Raw genomic sequence first — 24865 nt, forward strand, 5'->3', positions numbered from 1 at the left:
CAATTAGGTTCCCAACCTTGAAATAGACTAAAATAAGCTAAAATAAAAAAGTAACCTAAGATCTGACACTTTACTTGGTAAACCTAGAAATAGTGAATAATTTGATGTCATCTGTACTTTTTATGAAATTTTTTAGTCTATGTTGGTCTCCTGAAGACTGTGGACTCAGGGCATTGGCTGTTTTATTCATCTTGGTGTTCAGTTCAAGACACAGAGTAGCAGGAATTAAATAAATGTTTATAGACTATGAATATGAGTGTGAAAAAAGGAAAAATATTTATTTAAAAAATTAATAACTATTATCACTATGGGCATTAGACATAGTCTTTATTCATCTAAGTTGACATTAACAATAGTGTTATAAATTGCTACACAATTTGTGATATTAATGTAACCTTGTATTAGCTCATTGAGGGTAGGATGCATGGATTTGCAACCAGGAAGAAGATACTTCATAGTCTCTACTCCTTCTCCTGTGAGTGACAGGCCTCTAAACCTAAGTTATATCTGTAAGAGCCATGTCTAGAATTCAGTTGTTGAGAGACTCATTGATCTAGACAAATACCAGGCCAGGTTGGTCTTTGTGCTGGTGGTGGAAGGTCCTTGTGGTGGTGAAAGGTACCCCCTCTCTGTATCTCTGAAACCTGCTCTCATTTCTCTTTTATCTTTTGTAGTTTATGCTGTCTTACTTTTCTGTATTGCCTGGGTATTATTTTTGTTCTCCAGCTTCCACTCTTCTATTTCTCAGGGCAGAATTTTGTCCAGAAGTTCTCAAATGCTGTGCAGGTACTGTGATGTTAAAACCCTGTGTTATCTGGCCCCAGACATGTTGCCTATGGTAACTGACTGGTTTGGGCATAAGGCAGATTGTGATCTTTTTGATGGACAGAGGGAAGGAAATGATGTTGAGGGAACAACAGATACATTAGTGTGATTTGTGGCCTGACAAGCACAGACCACCTGCTGTTTGTTAACATCAGGGCTCCTTTTTCTTCCTAAACAATAGGGCCGTGAATGTGTTTTGTTTGGTACTTTATTTTGAAGTAATTTCAAATGTATGGAGAATTCTAGGTCCCATACAAACAACTTCATATCACTTTCACCTAGATTCCCCAACTCTTAAACATTTAAAAACAAATTACATATATGATGCCTCATCACCCTAAACACTGTGGTATGTATTTCCTCAAATCAAGGAAACTTTCCCACATCATCACCATTCAGTCCTCAAGGTCAGAAAATAGTGTTGATGACCGCAGCTATATACATTCCACCAATTTCCTTAGTGGTGTGTTTTTTTTTTCTTTCCTGAACCAGGATCCAAGTCAGAAACACACGTTGCATTTAATTGTCACATCTATTTAATCATCTCTACTTTAGAACATTTCCTTGGTGTTTCTCTTTCTTTAAAGACCTTGTTTAAACTGTCCAGGGCTTTCCTTCTGTAGAATGTTTCTCAGCCTGTGTCTTTCCAGTGTTCTGCATTCCTGGTAAAAATGCCCTAAAAATCATGGGCAGCTGTTCATAGTTGGTCACATTAGCAAGTATATGGCCTGTCCCACCACTGGTCAAATTGGTGTCTGTCAAGTTTCCCCATGTTAGATTTTACATTTTTCATTTGTAATTGGTTAGAAATTTGTGGGGAGCTGTTCTCAGATTACCCGTATATCAAGTTCATCTCCTAACTTCTACCCAGCTTTGACCTTTGTGGACAACTTCTCACTTATCTCTATGATGGTTGCCAATTGGAGATTCTCATTTCCATCATTTGTGCAAATTTGTGAGTTGCAAATCTGTAAGGAAGATTTTTCTTCTGCCTTATTTATTTATATCAGCAAGGGCCTATAAATTGCTGTTTTATTCAGTCAATTGTCATCCATTCATAAGTCTTTTTGACATGAAGTTTCTGACTTTCTTGTACAAGATGTCCCTATTTCAACTTGTACTTCTCTTGGTCTAGCCCTCTATCAGCCATTTCCCTCAGAAGAGATACTATTCTTTCCAGTAGTGATACTGTTTAAAAACCAAAGTCTGGGCATGTGCTTGTGCTCATTATGTTAAGGTGTTAATTGCTGTTAAGCCATCTGAGATAGTTGGGTGTATATACATGCACACAAACATGTATGTATATATGTGTATACACATTCATATATGTAAAAATATAAAATACATGCATTCATTTTACTCTGATATACACATTTATTTACATATATATAACATCAATTGCCATTTATTTGTCTATATATATTACAATAAACAGTGTATTTATATCAGTACCTCCAATTCCAATCCTGAATCTCAGAGTTTGTTTTAGCCTTCCCACTTTCTGTGTGTGGAAATACTTTCTCCAATAGTAGGAAACCTGGCTTTCCTTATCTCCTAATATATGTATTTCCTCAGCCAATTTTTTATAACCCGGGGGATGACCAATTTCTCAACTACGCTTTCTACCCACAACCCACACCCTGTTATATCTGGTGTGTCTCTATGAGTACCACCCTCCTCACTCCCTCAGTGACAGTGAACTTGGACTCCAGGAGTGCTGCAGTTACCTTCATGACAACTCCCTTTCTCCCCTCAACACCCTTTATTCTCAGGGACTGGGAGCTCCCCAGTATTTCATGAAGTCTATGCCTGCCTGGAATGAAGACTGTGTTTCTCAGTCTCCCTCATGGCTAGTTGTGGACTTATGATTTAGTTCTAGGCAATGACAGCCACGTTGGTAAGGAAGTGCCAGTGATGTGACAGAGGACTGTGATGGTTGACTGTGGTGGTTGTGGAATCATGACATTAGTTCTTAATGCACCTCAGGACATTTTGTGAGAGAAAAATAAACTTCTGTATTACTTGAAGTTTTAAAATTATTATTAAAAACTTTTGGTCCTGTCCTGGCTGGTGTGGCTCAGTGGATTGAGTGTCAGCTTGTGAACCAAAGGCCAGTTCAATTCCCAGTCCTGGGTTGCAGGCCAGGCCCCGGTATGAAATGCAAGAGAGGCAAACAGACATTGATGTTTCTCTTCCTTTGTCCCTCCCTTCCCCTCTCTCTAAAAAATAAATAAACACAATCATTAAAAAAAAAAACCCTTTGGTTCCTCAACATCTAACCTAATTCTAACTAATAACTAGCACTACCATGTGAGAGGGAAACAAAAATAATTCTATGAGGCAGTAGAGAGGTATATAAAGGAGGCCTTACCAAATTTATAGAGGTGCAATGAGTGTTGAATTTTATCTCTAGACCAAGTGACAGGACATGTGGAAGTTTAAAAGAATGACTGTGGGGGGTTGTCTCCATTTGTTTCCACGACTACTAAAAATTGTCCCAACCTGTGTGTCAGCAGCACTCCTACACTGGCTGAGAGGGTGGCCTCAGTTTTTTGGAGTTGTGACCTCATCTATGACATGGGATTTGAAAAGTGTTGTCTTAGTTGTTAGGTTACTTTCAACCTCATTTAGATTTAGAACTTAATAAACAGATGATGAAATTTCTGAAACCCATATGATTAATTAATTATTAATTTTCTGTATATATTTTAGTTGATATATTTGTAATGTTTAAGATAATTTTTTATTAATATAACAGTATATACTGATTCCATTTTATATGTTTTCAGTGTATAATTGGCATTACTATTGTAATTTTTATGTGGAAATATATAGTTATGTTATATATTACAACAATATTAACAATGTTGTAATGCTTTTAAAGTTCACTGAATCTTTTATTGGTGTAATTTAGTACTTGAGAAGGTTTTGCTTATTGGACAGATAACCACGTGTCCTACCAGTGATGTGCAAACACAAGCTAAGCTCAGAGTCTAGCTTGCTTCCCAACTTATTTTCCCTCCCCTGCAGCCTGCCTCAGCGCAGGGCCTTCCCAGCAACAGTGGCAACAGTGTAGCAGGGGGAGACATGTGCTCAGTTTGCCAATGAATCCTGATGTTGACAGCTCCAGATGGAGTCAAAGGACGTGTTCTCTGTCAGGAATCCTGTGGGATGGGCCAGGGCCATTTGTGCCACAAAACAACCACAAATACCAAGAAGGGGACATACAGAAATAAAGACGCGTGCAAGCCTTGGAACTAAACAAACTGCTCAAATGGAAATGAAAGCATGTGTGTTCATGGCAGGGGCTCCCATCTGTGATCTGGAGATACCCAGTTTACTTACACAAGTGGGAGTCCATCTGGGTGTGGCAGGGCGGTGCTGCACATCTGTAGATGTGGGCTGCTCTGGAAGGCCTCTGACTGTTTCTATCTCCATGCGAATTCACATGTTCTAGTCCAACCATGAGCATATTTCATCATTTCTGAATGATTGGAAAAAATACAAAATGAGTAGTTGATGTATTCTTAACACTGATGTAAAGTCAGTATTAGATTTTGTTATTCATCATAAAAATTATCCTCCCCAGTGGACAGAGTATTCATCATTATTATCATTTACTTTATACTTTATACTACCATCATTTACCATTTACTTTATAAAATTATCATGCAAAATTAAGTGTAAACTAGTATAAGTAAGTATAAGCCAGACATTATTTAAGTATTTTACTTTTTCTTCTCATAAAATATGTATAGTGACTGTGAAAGCTTGGCACTGTTTTTATCAGCTTTATTTTATAGATGCAAAAATCAAAGCTCTATTTTCTGGTCACGGTCACTCAGCTGACTGTTAAGGGGCAAAGCCTGAGTACTAGTCCATGGCTGCCATACCATACCATGGCTCCTGCATTTGCCCCCTGCACTTTAATCATTTCCATGATCTTTTCTTCTTTAGCAGGGGCTTAAGAGGGATGGTATGTTTATGTACACAGAAAGGAGATGTTACTGATTTCACACTGGAGCTCAGGGATACCTGGAGAGGGTGCTTTACCTCTGAGTCACTTAAGGAATCATGGCTTGAGGCATGGTGTCCTGAGTCTCAAAGGGATGAATGTTCAGCCTACCCATAGCCAATTCTGGCAAACATGGATAGATGTGCTTCCAGGTCTGAACACCATGGCTGGCTTTGAACTGGACAATCAGCTGCCGAACTGACAAGGGGCAGGTTTTGCTCCCGCCCTCCATTCTGAGTCACACAATCTCTGAACTGGTGGGTGGTGGTGAGCTGCAGAGATCCCAGTGGCTGTGTTCTGTGTGCATGTCAGGCACCGATACAGTCTAATGCAGAATAAGCTCATTTTAGAAATAGCTGCTATTCCCCTGCCCCACTACTGACAGAAGTAATACATGATCTTTGTAGCAACTTTGCAATCAAAAAAGAAGAAAAAGTTACCCATACTCTACTCCCCTCCAAATAATCAGTTAATACATTGTTTTTTTATTCTTAATTTATCCTTAGTATATACATTATATACATATACATGTACATACATTTAATGGTATATATTTTGCAAGCTTTTTTCTCCCACTTAGCAATAATACTGTTACTGCTCTTACCAAGTCAAATAAACATATTTTATTTAAATTCTAAAGTGGTTTCATTTCCCCTGATTATAAATGACATAAAGAGTCATTATAAGATGTGCAAAACAACAAAGAAGAAATTAAAAATTGTTTCAACCCCAAGACCCCATAGGTAAAGCCCACATTGACTACTGTTGATGAGGGCTTTATATCATTGCAGCCTTTTTAAAGGCATTTATGTCTGTGTTTTCTAAAGTTTTCAAGAGAGTAACGTACTACATTTGGTAACATAAATATGTTTTGGCTTTTATCTTCTAAATACTTTCTGGTGGTTTTCTTTCAAAAATCCTGAAGGCTTATCAAAAGTCTGGAGTCCCACAATGTTAAGTGTCAGGCAACTGACAGCGTAGAAGAGCTTTGGGTTAAAGATTGTAATTTCCATCACTCCATCACTTAAGAGTCAGACCCAGGGTCCAAGCATCATCTGCTTTTTCTGGAGGCTGCAGGATACCTCTAGGAGAATTTACTCCCCGTTCCACATGGAGTAGTCACACCAAATTCTCATGACAGACACATGTAAGGAAACACCTTTGGTACAGTTATTATCAATAGTTTCCCCTGAACTTACAAAACACCACTGCTATAAAAATTCATGTTTAAAAATGATCATTTTCAAAAAGTTACATTTGGTCATGGTAAAAAAAATTCCTTCTGAAATCAGTACTTTACATGTCATTGACTAACTTAGGAATATTTCAAACAGGATTTTGATTTAGAGTTGGTGGGGGAGGAGCTGATTCCTCTGTGATACTGTTGAATACTTGCAGGCCCGGTGGGTGCCTGCTGTAGGCCAGGTTTTAGGTGTTGATCTTTGTGCGTAGGTGTACACATTGAATATTTGTTATGTTTAGTTTCCATGAAAATTCAGGTAAGAGGCTATAGATCCCTACTGACAATGTTTTTTTATTTACATATTTTGTACTAAGGACACTGCTATGTATTCTCAGAAACAATAATATATTTCTTGATTGGGATTTGAATCATACAGATACACAGGGTCTGGCAGAAGTAAGGCCTGCTTGAATATGGTTGGTAGGGTGATAATATATGGGTATAATAACTTACAGTTTTATTTTGAACATTTCACCTAAAATGTCATATGGTGTGCTTGAGTGTGATATTGGTGTGTTATAGAATTACATGCCTAGGATTTTGTAATGAAAAGCGTTATTTGTGCTGGACACCATGTGTGTTTGTCAAAGCTTGTTGAATGACACATTTCAGATTTGGCCATTCACTGTGTGTAAATTTTATCCCTCTCCAAAAAGGAACTGTAAACAAATATCAGACTTTAGTTACTGAGTTGTGTGTTGAAGCATTTAAGAGTAGTGATAACTTTGAAATGTGTGAAAAAAAAGGGGAGCTGCGATGAATGGAGAGAGATGTGATAAAGCAGACTTGGTGGAACATTAGCCATGGTGGAATCTGGGTGTTATGTGAGTGTCTACTTTTTCAGCTTTTTCATGGGGTTGGAAATTTTTCTAATAAAATGTTGGGGGGAAATGTTGGGGTGTATATGAAGGGGTTAAAATACTGTCTCTAGAAGTTTCTTTCTAGCTTAAACATTCTGACTCTGTTTCTTGTTAGCAATGTGACTGGATTACTCAGCCTCAGTTTGTTTATTTGTGATATGTGGCTAAGGAACAGACTTAGCACAAATCTTATTTCATAGTAAGTTCCTAACAGACACTGATTATGGTATCACAGGGCAAAGAAAGTGATGTTTATGAATGAATGACCATATGCTGAGGGCCCACTGTTTGCCTGGCATTCTCATCTGGTCATTTGGAGAATGCGGTGATCTCATTCTCCATCACACTGTGTATGCTCTTCAGTAGAAACTTGCACATGGGAGAAAGCATGAGGGGTGTGATGAGCAAAGCTACAGTCATGTGGCTGACTTTGACAGAACCAATCCCTGGCTCTGTGAGTCCCCGTTGGTCTGGCAAAGGAAAGGTCTCCCTTTCCTTTGAATCGGAAGAGCCTTCAGAGGTGAATGGCATGTGTTTTGTTAGAGTCTGTAATGTTCCTGAGTTCAGGCTGGTTTTGTTGGTCATCATAATGGCTCCCTTTGCAAAAGACTAGGCCATCTGCTGTTTAGGGTTATTCTGTTTTCAGTTTAATGTAAAGTGTTCTGGGAATTCTTCTAGGGTAGCAAGATCCCCCCTAAACACAGCATAATCATGTTTATGCGTTATGATAGCCAGTTCACCTCATGCTGGGAGGCAAGAGAAAGGACCTGGATCCTGGGAAAGGCTGTCACAAGAGTAAACATACCAGTCCCAGGGGTGGTAGGGGGAAGAAAGGAATGTTCCAGGAAATTCTGTGGAGGTGTCTACTTCTGATGTCTGATACCATGCTGCTTGAAACTGGGGTGGAAAACAAAGTAAGAACTATGGTGTTGAAGGAGACAATTGGATATAAAACCAATATTGGCCGCATTTTGGAGGGAGAGTGAGCTGTCATAAGTCTGTGAGGGAGATTTTGAATGTCCTCTGCAGCTGTGAAATTAGCCAGGTGCTGGGCCTGGTTTGAGAGGTAAGAGCTCCTGCAAGATGATCTCTGGGCTGAGGCTCTGAGGGCACAGGGCTTCCAGGTTTAGAGTGAGGTTGTGCCTGAATGAGCCCATTTCCCCTGGGGAATGTGTGTCCTTTGGAATAGAGACTCTGCTACAGAAGAAAAAGCTGAGATACCAGGGGCTCAGCCACTCTTCTTGAGGAGCCCCTCTGTGAGAAGCTGGAGGATCTTCCTTGATGGCAGAAGGGAGAAGCATGGAGGAAAAGGGAGGAAAAGGAAAAGGGGGAAGCTGGAGTGGTGTGGTCAGTGGACTTAAAACAATAACTTATCACACTTTAGGAATTTTTGTAGGAACTAAATTTTAAAAATTTTCCTTGAAAACAAAAGTACGTTTTTATCAAATTGTATTACAAGGCCACTGTAATCAAAACAGCATGGTACTGGCATAAAAACAGGCACATAGACCAATGGAACAGAATAGAGAGCCCAGAAATAAACCCAACTCTACAGACAATTAATATTCAACAAAGGGGACAGTAACATAAAATGGACTAAAAATAGCCTCTTCAACAAATGGTGTTGGGAGAACTGGACAGCTACACGCAAAAAAAATGAAACTTGAGTATCAACTTACACCATACACCAAAATAAATTCAAGGTGGATAAAAGACTTAAATATAAGCTGTGAAACCATTAAAATCCTAGAGGAGAACATTGGCAAGAAAATCTCAGATATTTCACACAGCATCCTTTTTACTGATATGTCCCCTAGAGCAAGGAAAATAAAGGAAAGAATAAACAAATGGGATCTCATCAAAATAAAAAGCTTCTGCATGGCTAAAGAAAATAGTATTAAAATAAAAAGACAACCAACTGTATGGGAAAACATAGTTGCCAATGATACCTCAGACAAGGGTTTAATCTTCAAAATATAAAAAGAACTTACACAACTCCACTCTAAGAAGACAAATAACCCAATTAAAAAATGGGAAAAGGACTTGAACAGATACTTCTCCAAGGAGGACATACAGAGGATCCAAAGACACATGAAGAGATGCTCAATATCGCTAGCTATCAGAGAGATGCAAATTAAAACCACAATGAGGTACTACTTTACACCAGTCAGAATGGCTATCATAAACAAAGCAACAAACAACAAATGGAGAGGTTGTGGGGAAAAGGGGTTCCTAGTTCACTGTTGGTGGGAATGCAGACTGGTATAACCATTATGGAAAACAGTATGGAATTTTCTAAGAAAACTAAAAATGGACCTGCCTTATGACCCAGCAATTCCATTGCTGGGACTATATCCTAAGAACCCTAAAACAGCAATCCAAAAGAACCTATGCACCCCAATGTTCATAGCAGCACAATTTACAATAGCCAAGAGCTGGAAGCAGCCTAGGTGCCCGTCAGTAAATGAATGCATCAAAAAGTTATGGTACATATACACAATGGAATTCTACACAGCAAAAAGAAAGAAGGAGCTCCTACCCTTTGCAACAGCTTGGATGGAACTAGAAAGTATTATGCTGAGTGAAATAAGCCAGGCGTTGAAAGACAAATACCATATGATCTCACCTTTAACAGGAAGCTAAACAACAAAACAAACAAGCAAGCAAAATAAAAACAAAGACACTGAAATAGGGAACAGGGGGACAGCAACCAGAGGGCAGAGGGGAGGGAATTTCAGGGGAAAAAGGGGAAGGATTTACAGGAACTAGTATAAAGGACACATGGACAACAACTAAGGGGGTTGAAATGGGAGGGAGGTGGGGGACATAGGGGGTGGGCTGGGATTGGAGTAAAAGACAGAATACTGTAGTTGAAAAATAATTAAATTAAAAAATTCTCAAGAAAAGTACGTTTTGTGTTAAAATAATATTGTTATCTTCTTAATCTAACTGTTCAAAGTGGCATTTTTATGGAAGAAATCACTTTAGATAATATGGAATTAGTTTGCTACCATATTTAATAGAAAATTTAAGATTTAAAACTTTAGTAAAAAGCCTTATCAGTAGAGGTTTTCTTAATGTGAAATAGTGTCTACCAGAACAACTTCCTGTTCGTATCACAAAACCCCAGACCTAGACACGACCCTTGTTCCATCTTTTATTTATATAGGAGAATCACTGCGATAGGCCTACACAATTTAAATTGTGATGGGCAGCAGTCCGATAGGGAGCCAAGGATCCGTAATCCCAGTTCAGTCAAGGTATGTGACCAATGGTGTAAAAGTTTATTCTGACATTCGGTCAGTTTGAAATTCTCTGTTTCTACACTGATGAGCCTATGTCAGACATGACGAAAGTTGAAATAATTGTTTTAGTCTCAGAGATGCCATTGGGCATAAGGAAAGAGTCACTGCAGTATTATCTTTTTCCAATGATCTACTTCCAATTTCAGGAAACTGGATTCAGTCTACAGGAGATATCACAGTAATGACTGAAGAGTTTTAAGTTTGGGTTCTGTGAGGTCATAATTAAAACACATAAGTTACCTAATTTCCCTTGTGAAATTGGCTCTTAGACCTCTAACTAATCACTCTATAACTGTATGTTCTTTACAAATGTTCATTTTTTTCTGTCATTCTTTGACTCTTGCCTCACCCTCCCCTTCTCCTTGCCTTGTAATAATAGGTAAATCTGAAATACATTTTAAACTTTTCAGTTAAGGAGTCTATAAAACTTCATGAAAGGTGATCATCATGTAGAAATTATACCATACAGCTGTACTGAAAACTACATATATTCCCATTTTGTTGTAGTCAGTGAACTGTAGAAATCCTAGTTTCCCCAATAATTCCAGTTTTATCAACTCAAAGTAGATGATCACCATGGTAGCCATCTTACTGCAATATCGGTGTAAAAAGCACTATATTTGCATTTAAGAAAGTATTATATTTTTGAAGAGAGCAATGCTGAATAAAAACCAGTTCAAAACACATTCATTTCTTCACTAAACTGCTTTAAAAAGATAGTTAAAAATGACTTATGTTTATCAATATTCTCGATAAACATTTTCAGACATTTGCCATGGTCCTCCTGCATTATAGTTTCAAATTGTGTCTTGCGAACAGTGTTTTGCACATACCTATTGTTAGAATGCTATCTCTACAAAGCAAAGTGGACCAGCTTTACCAATCTTGTCTAATTAAAGACATTTCTTATTTATTCTATGTCATACTTCCCTTAATGAATTTAATTTTTTAGGCTTAATAATGCTTGCAAGAACATTTATTACTCAGCATGGGATTATTGGCAGACTATAAAATTGCTATAAAAGTGTATTATTGTAATTAGAATAACACTTGTTGTGGTAAAAAGTGAGAGGACAACATTTGAGAAAGCATTATTTTAATGTGGATAATACAGCTAAACAAGACCATAATGGGGGATGTTTTTAGGCTTTCTAAATGGCTGTAAATATTGTTCTCTTAATTGACATGGTATTTGAGAATCTTCCATATCTGTAAATATATCAAGTGTATTAGTGTGTTTTCTCCTAAAATACATATAAATGATAGCAAATGGGTTCCCATCACACTGAGTGGGAGTCTGACTGTCAGCACTGCTGCTTATCAGCAATGCGCTCAAAAGGAATACAGTAAAATGCACGTGGGGCATGTTTGGGCTCCTGCATGTGAGAGTCATTGTTTTTTTAAATATATTTTATTGATTATGCCATTACACTTGTTCTATTTCCCCCCCTTCATTCCCCTCTATGCTGCACACCCCTTTCCCCACCATTCCCCCCTTTAGTTTATGACCATGTGTCTCAAGTTCTTTAGATTCTATATTTCCCACACTACTCTTGCCCTCCCCCTGTCTATTTTCTCTTCACCGTCTATGCTACTTATTCTCTGTACCTTTTCTCCCCTTCTCCTCCTCCCACTCCCCTGTTGATAAACCTCCATGTGATCTCCATTTCTGTGGCTCTGCTCCTGATTTAGCTGTCCTCTTAGTTTGCTTTTGTTTTAGGTGTGGTTGTTAATAACTGTGAGTTTGCTGTCCTTTCACTGTTCATATTTCTTATGTTCTTTTTCTTAGATAAGTCCCTTTAACATTTCATATAATAAGGGATTGGCGATGATGAACTCCTTGAATTTGACCTTATCTGAGAAGCACTTTATCTGTCCTTCCGTTATAAATGAAAGCTTTGCTGGATAAAGCAATCTTGGCTGTAGGTCTTTGGATTTCATGACTTGGAATACTTCTTTCCAGCCCCTTCTTGCCTGTAAGGTCTTTTTTGAGAAATCCACTGACAGTCTGATGGGAACTCCTTTGTAGGTGACCGTCCCCTTATCTCTTGCTGCTTCTAGAATTCTCTTCTTCATTTTAATCTTGGCTAATGTAATTATGATGTGCCTTGGTGTGCTCCTCCTTGGGTCTACCTTTTTTTGGACTCTCTGAGCTTCCTGAACTTCCTGGAAATCTATTGCCTTTGCCAGATTGGGAAAGTTTTCTTTTATTATTTGTTCAAGTAAGTTTTCCACTTGTTGCTCTTCCTGTTCCCCTGCTGGTACCCCCATAATTCGGATGTTAGAATGTTTAAAAGATGTCTTGGAGGTTCCTAAGCCTCTCCTCATTTTTTTGAATTCTTGTTTCTTCATTCTTTTCTTTTTGGTTGTTTCTTTCTTCCTTCTGATCCACTCCATTGATTTGAGTCCAAGTTTCTTTTCCATCACTATTGGTTTCCTGTGCATTTTTTTTTATTTCACTTAGTGTAGCCTTCAGTTTTTCATCTAATTTGCAACTAAAATCAACTAGTTCTATGACCATCCTGATTACTAGTGTTTTGAACTGTGCATCTGATAGGTTGGCTATCTCTTTGTTGCTTAGAAGTATTGGCTCTGGGCCTTTGAGTTGTTCTTCTGCTTGAGCCATAATGTTTTGGTCTGTTCACGCCTATTATGTATGAGGGGCGACAGCTTAGGTACACCAGGGCGGTTCAACGCAGTCCCTGGGTTGTGACTGGGGGCAGGGTCAGAGAGGGAAAAATGGCATTAGTTTCACTCTCTCTTGGATTTCTGTCCCCTCTGCCACTTCCCACAAGCAAATTAGGCCCTTCTGGTGCTGGTTCCTGGGTGAGTGGGCTTGTGTATATTCTAGGACCCTGTGGGTCTCTCTAGCGAACTCTCCTGTGAGGCTGAGAGCCTTTCCCAGCACCTCAACTCCTGAAAGTTTTTTCAATTGGTGCTAGGCTTTATTTCCCGGTGCTGGGGCCCTAGGTTGCATGGTCTGTCTCACTGCTTGTTCCTGTGCCTGGTTTATCTGCATGTGAATGTGTGACCTTGGTCAGCCAGCCACCTTGTGCCCTCACTGGGTCTGCCTGTTGCCACCCCATGCCTGGGATCTGCCAGCCACCGCCTGTGCACCTGGGTTGGTCCGGCAGCCACCACTTTTTCCTGCCATGACCCCTCTCTGCCAGCTGCCAACCCTGCCCCTCTTACTGGTCTGGATGAATGATTCGTTGTTGTCGGACTTCCATACAGTTCAATTTTCCGTCCATTTTGGTTGTGTTTTTGTTTCTAAATCTTTGTTGTCCTTAAATTTGGTTGTGTGAGGAGGTACAGTGTTTCCACCTATGCCACCATCTTGGCCAGAAGTCAAGAGTCATTGTTAATAGCAAGGAATTGAGAGCTATGCAGACCTCATGATACCAACTAAAAGTGCACTAATATGGTTATCAGTGCACATATAGGTGTAACCTCTTTCCATGCAAAACTTATTAGAGTAGGTGGCTCTCCCACAACTAGCCCTTCCTCTCTTTTTACCTTGTTTTCTTAAAGTATACTTAAGCCATTTTATGTATTCAGACAAAAATAGAATTTCATGTATGGAATATTCTTTTTTATTTCTGTTTGGGAATAGACAGGTAACATTAAAAATATACTCTAGAAATTTGTGTGAGTTTTTGGAGAAATGAAGTTTTTAAATAAAATGGAAGTAATGATAGTAAGTGTGAGTCAACTTGGTAAATACTGAATGAAACACTAGTGACTCTTCAGTAGGATTTGGTCACTTTACTTAATTTTCAGTACCTTGAGTAAATAACCACATGAATTAAGTTGTTTCATGTGAGTTTCCCTCAAGATAGAAAAACTTGCTTTACTTTGAGCTCCTGACCTGCTGTACTGATTTAGCCCTTGAGTTCTGACCAGAAGAGATGATAGCAGTGAACTTATTCTTGGCATGCAGTACAAGACGCAGAAGATGTACTTGGGTTGTTTCCCCCCCTTTTTCTATATGCCTGACTGATTATACAGTTTCAAGTGGTTGCTTTACCAAAAGGGTGACATGAAACCTTTGACATGTGGTCAGATACTGACACTTGGAATTAACAACACTTCACTGAGGTTACAATGGTTTCTTTGTCCTGTTGGTAGTGCCTAAAGCAGATCTAATCGTGCCTGTGTAGTGCCAGTTAACAATGCCCAATTAGGTATTCTTTCTGCATTTCAAGTTTTGTCGCTAGAAAGCTTAGAGGAAAAGCATCTTTTTCTTCGGGATGAGAAGGACATGAATAATGCTAGAGGCAATGGAGTGCTGGTTACTTTCTTAAATAATTTGAAGAGATCACAATGAAAAATCTGAGTAGACATGAAAAGAGTTTTTTCTACCTGATATTTTTGAACAATATATATTCCTATATGCCACTCTTGGTTAATTGCTGAAAATAATTATAATGATGACAGATCATCATATTTTGGCTATTGTTTTCAGTGTGTCAGGTGTTGAGATAAGCATCTTAGCTAGTATATTTCATTTACTTTTTCACATCATGCTAACATAAATTATTATGACCACTTTACAGATGAGCATGCTACTTTTATCTTTCAGAACCTGTCTTCTATCTTCTTTTTTCTCTTCACTACAAAAGGAAGTGATGGGTGGAGTTGGAGTTGGTCACTTGGATCTGTTTAACTCTAAAGTCCTTGCTGTACTGCTGTTCTTTACATGTGTTAGCATAAATATTCAATTTTTTTTTTGCTTTTTTCCTCTCCTGGTGAGTCTCTGATAACAAGTGGCCATCATAACTTGTCTTCTCAGTTTTGGGGGAATCCAGTTTATTCTAAGACATGGTTTGACTGATGTTATAATGATTTATTTCCAGGCAGAAACAATTGTCAGACGGTATAGACTGTATGTGGTAAAGAAAGAGCTGTTTGCTTCTGAGAGAAGGTGAACCCTGGTTTTCTTAGTGTAAGCAAATGCAATAGAAAGGAAGACCAAGAAGTGGAGACAATAAATTTGAATAATTCACTGCATCGAGTGGAGTGACTGACTATCTTACCCAACGCCTGGTGTCAAATATTTCTGTTGTTTCTTTTGCTTTCATGATAAAACCCTCTGTTGGAACCTTTACATGCTTTGCCTATGAGTAACAACAACATCAATAATAATAGCTGAAATTAGCCAACATTTGTGGAGTTCTCACTTTATGTAAATAGTTGCAGATACTAACAAATTATATTTTCCATCTCTGCCCAAGTAGAAATAGTCCTTTTGAATTTTTACACTATACAAAGGTAGTAAGTTAACTAATTGATTGTGGCTTTTCATTAATCATATGTGTTTTTAGACTCTTGGAATAAAATATTTACATGTATTGTCTCATTTAATTATTGGAACAATCTTCATCATCATTTCACAATCAAGTAAACTGAGTCTCAGAAATATTAAGTAACGTGTTCAATGCTATGCAGCTGGGTAAGGGATGAAGGCTGGATTGAAACCTAGGTCTTCAGAGTCAGAAAACTATTGGAGACTTAGAGAAGATTGTCAGACTTAGGTGATTTTAAACAGATAGGAATCACAGAGGATGTCAGCTGTAGCCTGAGATGGGTACTGTTTGGTTCATCAAACATTTAATTTGGGGATTGCCTTTTTTTATTTCTGAGGGTTTAGGAGGACAGATCTGCTGTTGCTGAGGCCCTGACTCCATCGTTGGGCTTCTGTGCATATCCAGCTTTCCTGCCAGGCCCATAAAGACATCTGAGTTCATGATTCTGGTCTCAAATGTCAGGAACAGGCAGTTCACTCTTTTCTTGAGTGAGAAATGAAGATTCCACAACCACTTTCCCCTGGGATGTTTTGTTACTCTTCCAAGATTTAAAAAATATTGTTTGCTTTTAGTTTTAATCTATTTTCTCCTCCCTTACCCAGCCCTATCAATGTATAGAGCAACTGCTGAGAACACTGTTGGTTTCCAATAATACAGTTATTAAATACTCCCTTTGTGTCTTGTCTTTGAACCTTTCCTTTTGTAATCTTGTCTTACCTTTGACATCTCAGGTGACTGGCAGCTAGTTAGTTTCTCTGACTGGCAGACTGGTTCCCCTGCCACATGGGAATGCCATTGCTGCAGTCTGGATTTATTTAGCATCCTCTGACACTCATAAAAGCGAGGGAACACATGCCTTGCTTTCCCTTGGGATGGTGGAGTATTAGATTAAACTGGTAGAAATATTTGAATGTCCTCAATAAACAGGCTTTGTATTTAGTCACATTGATGCTTTTGAAGTTGTTTATTGCCTTTATTTTCAAAGTTGGTTGGAGAGGGCTTTTACCACTCTTATATGATATTACCATTTTCCTTATTGCTTAAGGAAATAAAATATTTCTTTGTTGCTTTAAAAATAATTAAAAATCAACTACCCCCTTTGAATTTTCTCTTTCAGATGCAAAAGAAATTGTTTTAAAAGCCCAGATCTTAGCTGGAGGAAGAGGAAAAGGTACCTTCAGCAGTGGTTTGAAAGGAGGTGTTCATTTATCAAAAGAGTAAGTCCTGAGGTTTAAATTCCTTGTCTGTGGGCTAAGCAGTTACAGAAAAGGAACACTGAAAGAGGGGGTTGGGAAATGGAGGGTCAGCGCTGGAGCTAGCAAAGAGAGGAAACAATTAGTGTCGATGCTGGCAATACCCCAGTTTTCCACTTCTCCCATAAAAGGATTTTTCTTCACTAGTTGGTGAAACTTGACACTGCATCTCTCCTAGGTGATCAGTTTTTATTTCAAATGTTGGAAATGATACCATTTACAAATTAAGTACTGCTTCCATAATGTCACTTTCTTACTCAAGAACCTGCAGTGGCTCCCACTGCCAGTGGCGTCAGCTGTCTCTCCTGTCTGATGCAGTCCAAGTCTCCCTTCATCTGAGCCTATCTATTCAGCTTTAGCTCCCATGTCTCCCAGCACTAACACTCTCCTCTCTTGTCATTCATTATTTGTGATTCTTGCCCTCACCGCTTTCCCCCACTATTGGCCAGTACTTTCCAAAATTGCTCTCTAGCAACTCTTTGTTGTTCAACTCTAAACATGTTGTGCATTTCAGCATTATTTCTTTACTATGACTGTAATTTATTTGAGGGTGAGGGGGAACAATAGGAGAGGTAAGCACAAATCTTTTCTTCTTCCTCCCTCCCTCCCTTCCTTCCTTCTTTTCACTAATTTATTGTATTGATGAACAGAAAGTCCCATGGATTCTGGGTATGGAGGAGTACCCCGTGCTGAGTGGACCGGAGAATTGTAGTATGGACTCAGCTTTAAAATAATTTTCAACATAGACATTGATTTTCTTTTATTTTTCTCTCTCTCTTTTAGCCCTAAAGTTGTGGGACAGTTGGCTAAACAGATGATTGGATATAATCTAGCAACGAAACAAACTTCAAAAGAAGGTGTGAAAGTTAACAAGGTAATATAAATGCTTCTGGTCATTTTCTGTGTATGTGTTAAAAAAGAAAATCATGCTTTAGTTTTGGCAGAATTGAATGCACTTTGGCAATGCGCCATTTTATTTTCATTTTTAAACCTCATGTAACCTGTTTAGTGTGTGGTATGACTTGAAGAGAAATGAAAAATTTCTGTAATAGTAACATAATGTATTATCCTCAGCATGTAGTATAGGTGGGTAGGAGTGATTGAAGCAATAGCTTTCTCTTTTGGAACACAGACACATTCTGTTTAAAGCTGAAAAGGGCTTGATATGACAGTGTCACACTCAGTGAGGGGTAGTCCCTGTTGTCCCACAGCCCCAGCCACAGTACTGGGTATCAGAGTTACTGCCATGGCTATTTATCTAAGTGGACCTATTCCTTACTTTGAGATTACTATCACTTTGAGCCAGTGCTACTTCTGAGAGTATGTTGTATCATTGAGATCCCTTGAGGCATCCGTATGTGTGTGCCCTATACACAACTTTGTATAGGTCACACGCCTATGCACGGGTGTGCGCGCGCACACACACACACACACATGCACACACACACACACAGAGAAAATAAAGCCTACAGCAAAGTAGCCTGCGCCAGCCATGAGCTTGTGAGTGGCAGAGCTGAGGCCAGAACCTAACTCTCATCTTATTGTCTCTTGATTCTTTCTGTGTCCCACCAGTGTATCGAGGCACCAGACCTGGTTACCTGGTTTGCAGGACCCATTGCAAAATAAAAACATGAGGACCTTTGTTCAAATTTCAACAGAACATTAAACCAAGAGACCAGAAGTGGGATCCTTTTGAATCTGGGTCCTACACTATTACACAGGTCACACCCCCAGCCATGGAGGTACAGATGGATAGATGGCCCCATAGTAGCAGTGAATTGGGCCCAACATTTGGGGGTGGCAACTGTCTGCTCTGTTGACAATAGATGGCGATTTCTACCACTGAGCCATGCTTGGGGGTACTGAGGCAGTGCATTCTGATTTTACTCTTCAGAAAGAGTTGTGTGGAAAATTCTTGACATAACCAAAAAGAAAATCACAGCTGGTGGTTATTGTACCACAAGAGTCTTTCCTGTTCCCCAGGGAATACTGAGCCAGAGGGGGATCTCAGCACCATGATTGTCTCCTTCATGCTGGTACGGAGTCTTTGTAGATGTTAAGGAAGCACATGTACAACCAGTGCTAGTTATTTCCCTTTACCACTGCCTCTCAGGTGGATGCAAGAACTGCTTAAAAGCAAAAGTGTTTTTGGTTCGATTTTGTTTGGCCCAGCACACTACCTTTATTTTCATTTTAAATCTGGTTATAGGCCTTTATCTGTGAAATTTCTTCAAAATTTCTCCACAGAGGACCTGATTAGTATTTTTGCTTTAAATAATTTGTTATTTTTTATGTGCACATGGGTTTTTAAATTACAGTTTGCAACACTTTTTAAAAGCATATAAAAATACACAAAGAAGAGTCACATTAGATAAGTATAAAATTATTTCAGGAACCTACTGAAATACTGGCAATAAGTGCATTCTTATAAATTGAGTCATTACCAGGAAACTACTAGAGTGATTTATTTTTAAGTAGTTGTTTTTTCTAATTGCAAAAGTGATTAACCTATGTAAAAATTCCAGTAGTATGGAAATATAAAAATTAGAAATACAACTCCCTTGTATTCTCACCACCCAGAAATAATTGTGATACATTATTTTGGTCTTTTTTTCTGTGTAAAATGTTTCTGTAACAATATTTTATACAACTTTAAGGAACATGCAGTTTTTTACTTACAGAACCTTGGACATCAATTAGAAGTCCCCATATTATAGAAACTTTAGATTTCTAAGTTTGTTTCAGGGGTTATTTCAACACATATATACACCTGTACACATCGGATTATTTTTTTCTAAAGCCGTGCCACTGTGTTAGTGGTGTATTCCTCGACATAGTAATAGGGGAGGGGAGGTGCTGCACATTGTGTGCTCTGTGATTTGGGGATGGGGTGGGTACTGCTCAGCCATGAGACAACTTCAAAAACTGAGAGTATATTTTTCATCTTACCTAATCACGATCATGTTACATATAGTTTGTGCAGTTACGCTCATCCACAGATCACATTTTGAGTATCTAGCAAAAACAGGTTCAGTGGTCAAATTAGGGCAAAGTACATTAAAAAGCTTTCTACACCAGAGGACACCACAAAAAGGCTGCATTGATGATATTATTTGTGTCAGTCACAGATGAAGCTTTTCTGAAATATATCTCTGTTCATGGAGTTCATTTTGATTCTCTCCATAACAATTCCTAAAGTACTCTGACATCCTGGGTCATAGGATGGCACAATAATGTAAAAAATTGGTTGTTATATAAGATTTCTTGAATTATGTGTTGAAAATCATCATTTTCCTGGGGATGTTTTCTTCAAGAGTGATACATTATTTCTACCAAGCAGGAGCTGTTTGAGACAACAGCTGCTCTTTACAAATAGAAATTTAATGGAAGCCAGAGCACATCTTTCTATATTATAGAAGAATAAGAATGGGACTCTTGAATGACACTTATCATAAAAAGTTATAATGTTGTGTTGCTTCTAAGAATAACTACTGAAAGTCATTAAATTTCTCATTCACTAGACTAGCTCTGCATTAGAAAGTGAACTTAAAATCAGGATGGTTCTAGATAATCATGACACCATGTGCCAAGAAATATTTCTTACATACCATTTCTTACCATGAGCTACCATTTATGACAAATGAATTAGTATGAAGCCCTTGTAAGGTGTTTTATATCTAACTGGAGATAATTCCATAAAAGTTTAAAAAGGAATTCTATATTCATTACATTATAGCTTTTTAGATCATAGGGTAGAACAAAAGTAGGTTTACAGTGAGTAGGAAAAACTGGGGCAGACTCCGGCCAGCAGAGTCTGCCTATGGTGGCTGACAATGAGAATAAATGCACAGGTGCCAACAGTCCTGTGGAGAAAAAGGAAATGTCAGGGCTACTCTCTCAAGGGGAGAGTGCCTATGAATGCCTTGGCTACTCCCTGAAGAGGAGAACACCTTGACCCTTGCCTAGACAGGCTTTTATTGTTTTCCATGGGTCTTACATCAGAGAAAGATTTGTTACCTATTACATAGGATATTATTGTCTACATTTTAGGTACAGTCAAGAAAATGAAAATAACATGCAGAGGGGAATGGTGGTGAGCTTATTAGCTCTGTCCTTGGGAAAATTCACACAGGCTTTGGAAATTACCTTGAAGATAGACAATACACATTTGTTGTTTTAGACAAGGGTGGTGGAGTTTTAGCAAGAGCAAGCCATAACAATCTGTATGCATTTTCTAGGCCTGATTCCCGTGGGAAAACTCGGTTTGAAGGTCTGGCTCCTGCTCACCACCTCACTTCTGTAGGTTTTCCATAAGAGCTGAGTCACATTTGCCAGACTAAAACAAACTGGCCCCCTTCAAGAAACATGTTAAATTCTTATATTATTACTTATTAATTGTTATATTCCATATGAACATCTGTAAACCTACTTTTGCTCCACCTTGTATTTGTCTCATTTCAAGTGACTTGAAACTTAAAGTTTTTGTGGCATCTGGCTAGCTAGAATCTAACGCTACTCAATCTGTAACTGTCTTTGTGAAACCTATCATTGAACTACTTTTAGGAAAAGAAATGTAAGTGCTTTTATATTTTCACTTCTAGTACCAATTATTTATGATAGTTCTTATTTTCCTTTAAAAATTATCTAAGAGCCCTGGCTCAATGGATGTGGCTCAATGGATTAAGCATGGGCTGCAAACCAAAGGGTGGGTCCCTGGTTCCATTCCCAGTCAGGGCACACGCATGGGTTGCAGGCCAGGTCCGCAGTGTGGGGGCGCACAAAGGGCAACCACACATGGATGTTTTTCTCCCTCTCTCTCCCTACTCCTCAGTCTAAAAATAAATAATTAAAATATTTAAAAAAATAAAAATTATGCAAGACATCTTTTATGATTTGGGGGGAGTGAAAGTTGGTATAGCCTCTTTCTCCAGGGCTGTTTGAGAGTACTTAATCAAAATTTTGAATATGAAGATTCTAACACCTTGACATTTTATTTTTAGGTACCTTATTTATAGGGGTACTCAAACAAATGAGCGAAGATATGTATACAAAAATATTCACTGAAGCATTTTAGAAAAATTGAAGCCCATCTAAATGTCAGTAGGGATATTGTTAAATAAATATTGACATATAAGTACCTCATAGTCACAAGGAAGAGAGAGGTCATTGGAAAGATGTCTAAGCTGTAGTATTAATATTAAAAGCAAGAAAAAAAGACAGACATTCAAGTACACATAGTGTGCCTGCGTGTGCAGGGTCATCCCGCTGCTGTAATGCTTGCAGATTAGTGCTTTTTCCTGCTCTGGTTACTGCATAGGGTTGTTAGGGGTGGGCAGAGCCAAAGACTCTTGCCTGAGTCAGTGAGCACGTCCTTCCATCCCACCTGCCTCCTGCCCAATCCAGGTCCATGTGTGTGCCCACATCCTCCCAGAGCAAAGGGCAAGTTGGTGATGATCACAAAGGTTCCATATGGTTGCATGACCATGCTGACTGCTGGGTGTGGGCAGGTATATGTGCAGCTGCTTTTATGTGCTTCATGTGCCATGGACATTAATTTTGAACAAGCAAATATTATATTAGTCACTTAAAAGAAAGTAAAAATTGATATATAGATACTGTGAACCAAGAGTATACAAAAGTATACAAAAATCTGAACTATCAGACATACTGTAAGAAGAATCTTTCTTTAGCAACCAGACTTGGTTTTGTACCAAGAGCAACTTGAGGAAAATCAGTGTGGTAATATATATATACTGTTAATGTGTCAAATTAAAGTAACAGCTGTTTCCCTGGAGTTTTTCTTAAGTTTCAGGGTTTCTCAAAGAAGCAAAAGATGATTAAAGTGGGAAGGTTCCTTGAGGCCAACCAGTACCTGTCACTTGAACACATTAACAGAATCAATTAAGGAGTGAAAATGGGCACGGTGTACCCTGAGAACAGAGATCACAAAAATCTCTGGAAGCTAATTCACTGGGTTCAAAGAGCCTGAAAGTGAAGCTGTTTGATTTGTGTAGCAAGTTTTTGTAGATTTCCAAGTGGAAATCACTTTGATGCTGAATTCATTGGACTTTCCTGCTAATGTGGTAGGTGATGGTTGCTGAAGCCTTGGACATTTCCAGGGAAACCTATTTTGCAATTCTGATGGACCGATCCTGCAATGGCCCTGTCCTGGTGGGCAGCCCCCAGGGGGGTATGGACATTGAAGAGGTGGCGACTTCAAATCCAGAACTTATTTTTAAGGTATGTTTAGATTTCTGGCAATTCTGTGTTCATTAGTGATTGAAGCAGAAACTGTTAAACCTTTAATGTGAAGTCTGAGGCATGTAGTGATTTATCTCCTTCTGGCATTTAAGGCGTGAGATGTTGCATCCTTTTTCTTACTGGTCATCCAGTCGAAAGTTGGGTACAACGGTGATATTCACTATTCAAGGTCTTTTTTTTCTCTGCTTTTCTCTACCCTCCCGTTTTTCTTCTTTCCTGCCTTTTCTTCTTCCTCCCTTATCCCTTTCCATCCAACCTGCTCCAAAAATTAATCAGTGGATACAGACTGTGATATTTCCATTTCATCTTGGTTAACATTACTCATTTAATAGTTTGTATGATCTAGAAAATCTCCAAGGAGACCAGATGTGAACTAGAGATTATCTTGATGTCTTTCAATAATACTGATATAAGATAGAAACCTTCTGAGGTCCAGATTCTTTGTTTCTTTCAATCCTTTAAATCTTTTTCATTTTATTGACATTAAGATTAGTTTCCAACCAAAAATATATGAGGTCAAATCCTAACTAGCCAGTAAGTTTCTCAATGTCTCTAAACTTTCCTTTTGAATCAGTAAAATGAAAATGGGGTATTGCCACCCCATAGAATTGTGAGGATTGAGTGAGGTGATTGATGTATATCAGGTGCTTCTCAACTTACCTCATCAATAGCAAAAAAACAACAAACCTGAGGCCTTCTGAACTATAATTCCAGTTTTTAATTTTAGGTCCTTAATATCAAAAAAATCACATTACAAATTTGTAGTAGAAATATTCACTATTTTGTTTTCCTTCAAAAAATGGGAAATTTATTTCTTGAATCTCTTTGTGTAAAGCACTGATAACTTTGGTGATTGGTTTTAGAATTATTTTTACCAGTGTTACATATTTAACTTAACTACCTTGGAAGTTAACTTTAGACTTTATAGGCCAGCTTACTAATACAGGTTCCCCCACTATTCAGAAGTAGAGTTTTCGTATGAAATCTTTTGTAAGCTGAAATGGTGTACAGAGAAAAAGCATTTAGCTTAGGACACATCTTGCTGATGGATACACAAAGTAAACTGAGAGGAAGCCCAGAAGCTCAGACTCACTTCACAGTTAGGGAAGCTGGATGCTGAGCTGATGAATGTAGTTTCTGGGGATGGAGCTTTTTGGGGCCCCTTTCTCTGCTCAGGCTGTGCTGCCTCTGTAAGGGTTGCTACAAAACAAATGGTAAACTCTTTTTGCTTTTTGCTATTTTTTGTAAAAGCGAAAATCCCTTTCAAATTTTTTTCCATTAATGAAAAGAGGTAAAAACAAAGTGGCAAAGCAAACTTTCAGAAAGTGAGTGATACATGTAAAGCCTAGCCATTTTCAAAATCAATGTGATTTAAAACAAACCATTCCATTTGAAAATACATAAAAGAATGTACATATGTGAACAGTGCTCAGTATCTAGGAGAGAATGGTACTTTGTAGAGCTAAAGTATTCATAACTATCATCATTGTTAGAGTGTTTAAATCATAAGCTAATATTTAATCTATGTGACAAGCTCTAAACTTAACAGCAATATTAGGCCAGAAAACCTTACTTTGGAAGCCTTCCAAAAGATGTCACAAAAATTAACTGACTAAATATTCATCAGTGCCATCTGTGTAGTAATTAAAAGTGAAAACTGGCATCCGATTATCTTGTCAGCATGCCACCCTGAAGAATTACTTTTTGGAAAGGCTATTTTATAGATGGTCTGCTAATTAAAGCCTGCCCCCTACAGGCAGCTTTGCTAGCCCCACTCAGACCTCTGGAGAGGTGCCA

The 24865-nt window shown here is 38.4% G+C and overlaps 1 protein-coding gene across 2 annotated transcripts in view; it reads left to right on the forward strand.

Annotated features, from left to right (window-relative positions):
• SUCLG2 (succinate-CoA ligase GDP-forming subunit beta) overlaps positions 1-24865 on the forward strand; it is a 270818-nt gene that overhangs the window by 110240 nt on the left and 135713 nt on the right. For both annotated transcript variants that reach the window (XM_053666541.1, XM_037145254.2), the window contains exons 3-5: positions 16672-16771; positions 17591-17681; positions 22895-23047. In XM_053666541.1, the coding sequence (XP_053522516.1) occupies positions 16672-16771; positions 17591-17681; positions 22895-23047 (344 nt within the window). The remainder of the gene's footprint in view (positions 1-16671; positions 16772-17590; positions 17682-22894; positions 23048-24865) is intronic.

Source organism: Artibeus jamaicensis, unplaced genomic scaffold (assembly GCF_021234435.1).
Source record: "Artibeus jamaicensis isolate MK-2021 breed Jamaican fruit bat unplaced genomic scaffold, CSHL_Jam_final contig_1157, whole genome shotgun sequence".
Taxonomy (NCBI): domain Eukaryota; kingdom Metazoa; phylum Chordata; class Mammalia; order Chiroptera; family Phyllostomidae; genus Artibeus; species Artibeus jamaicensis.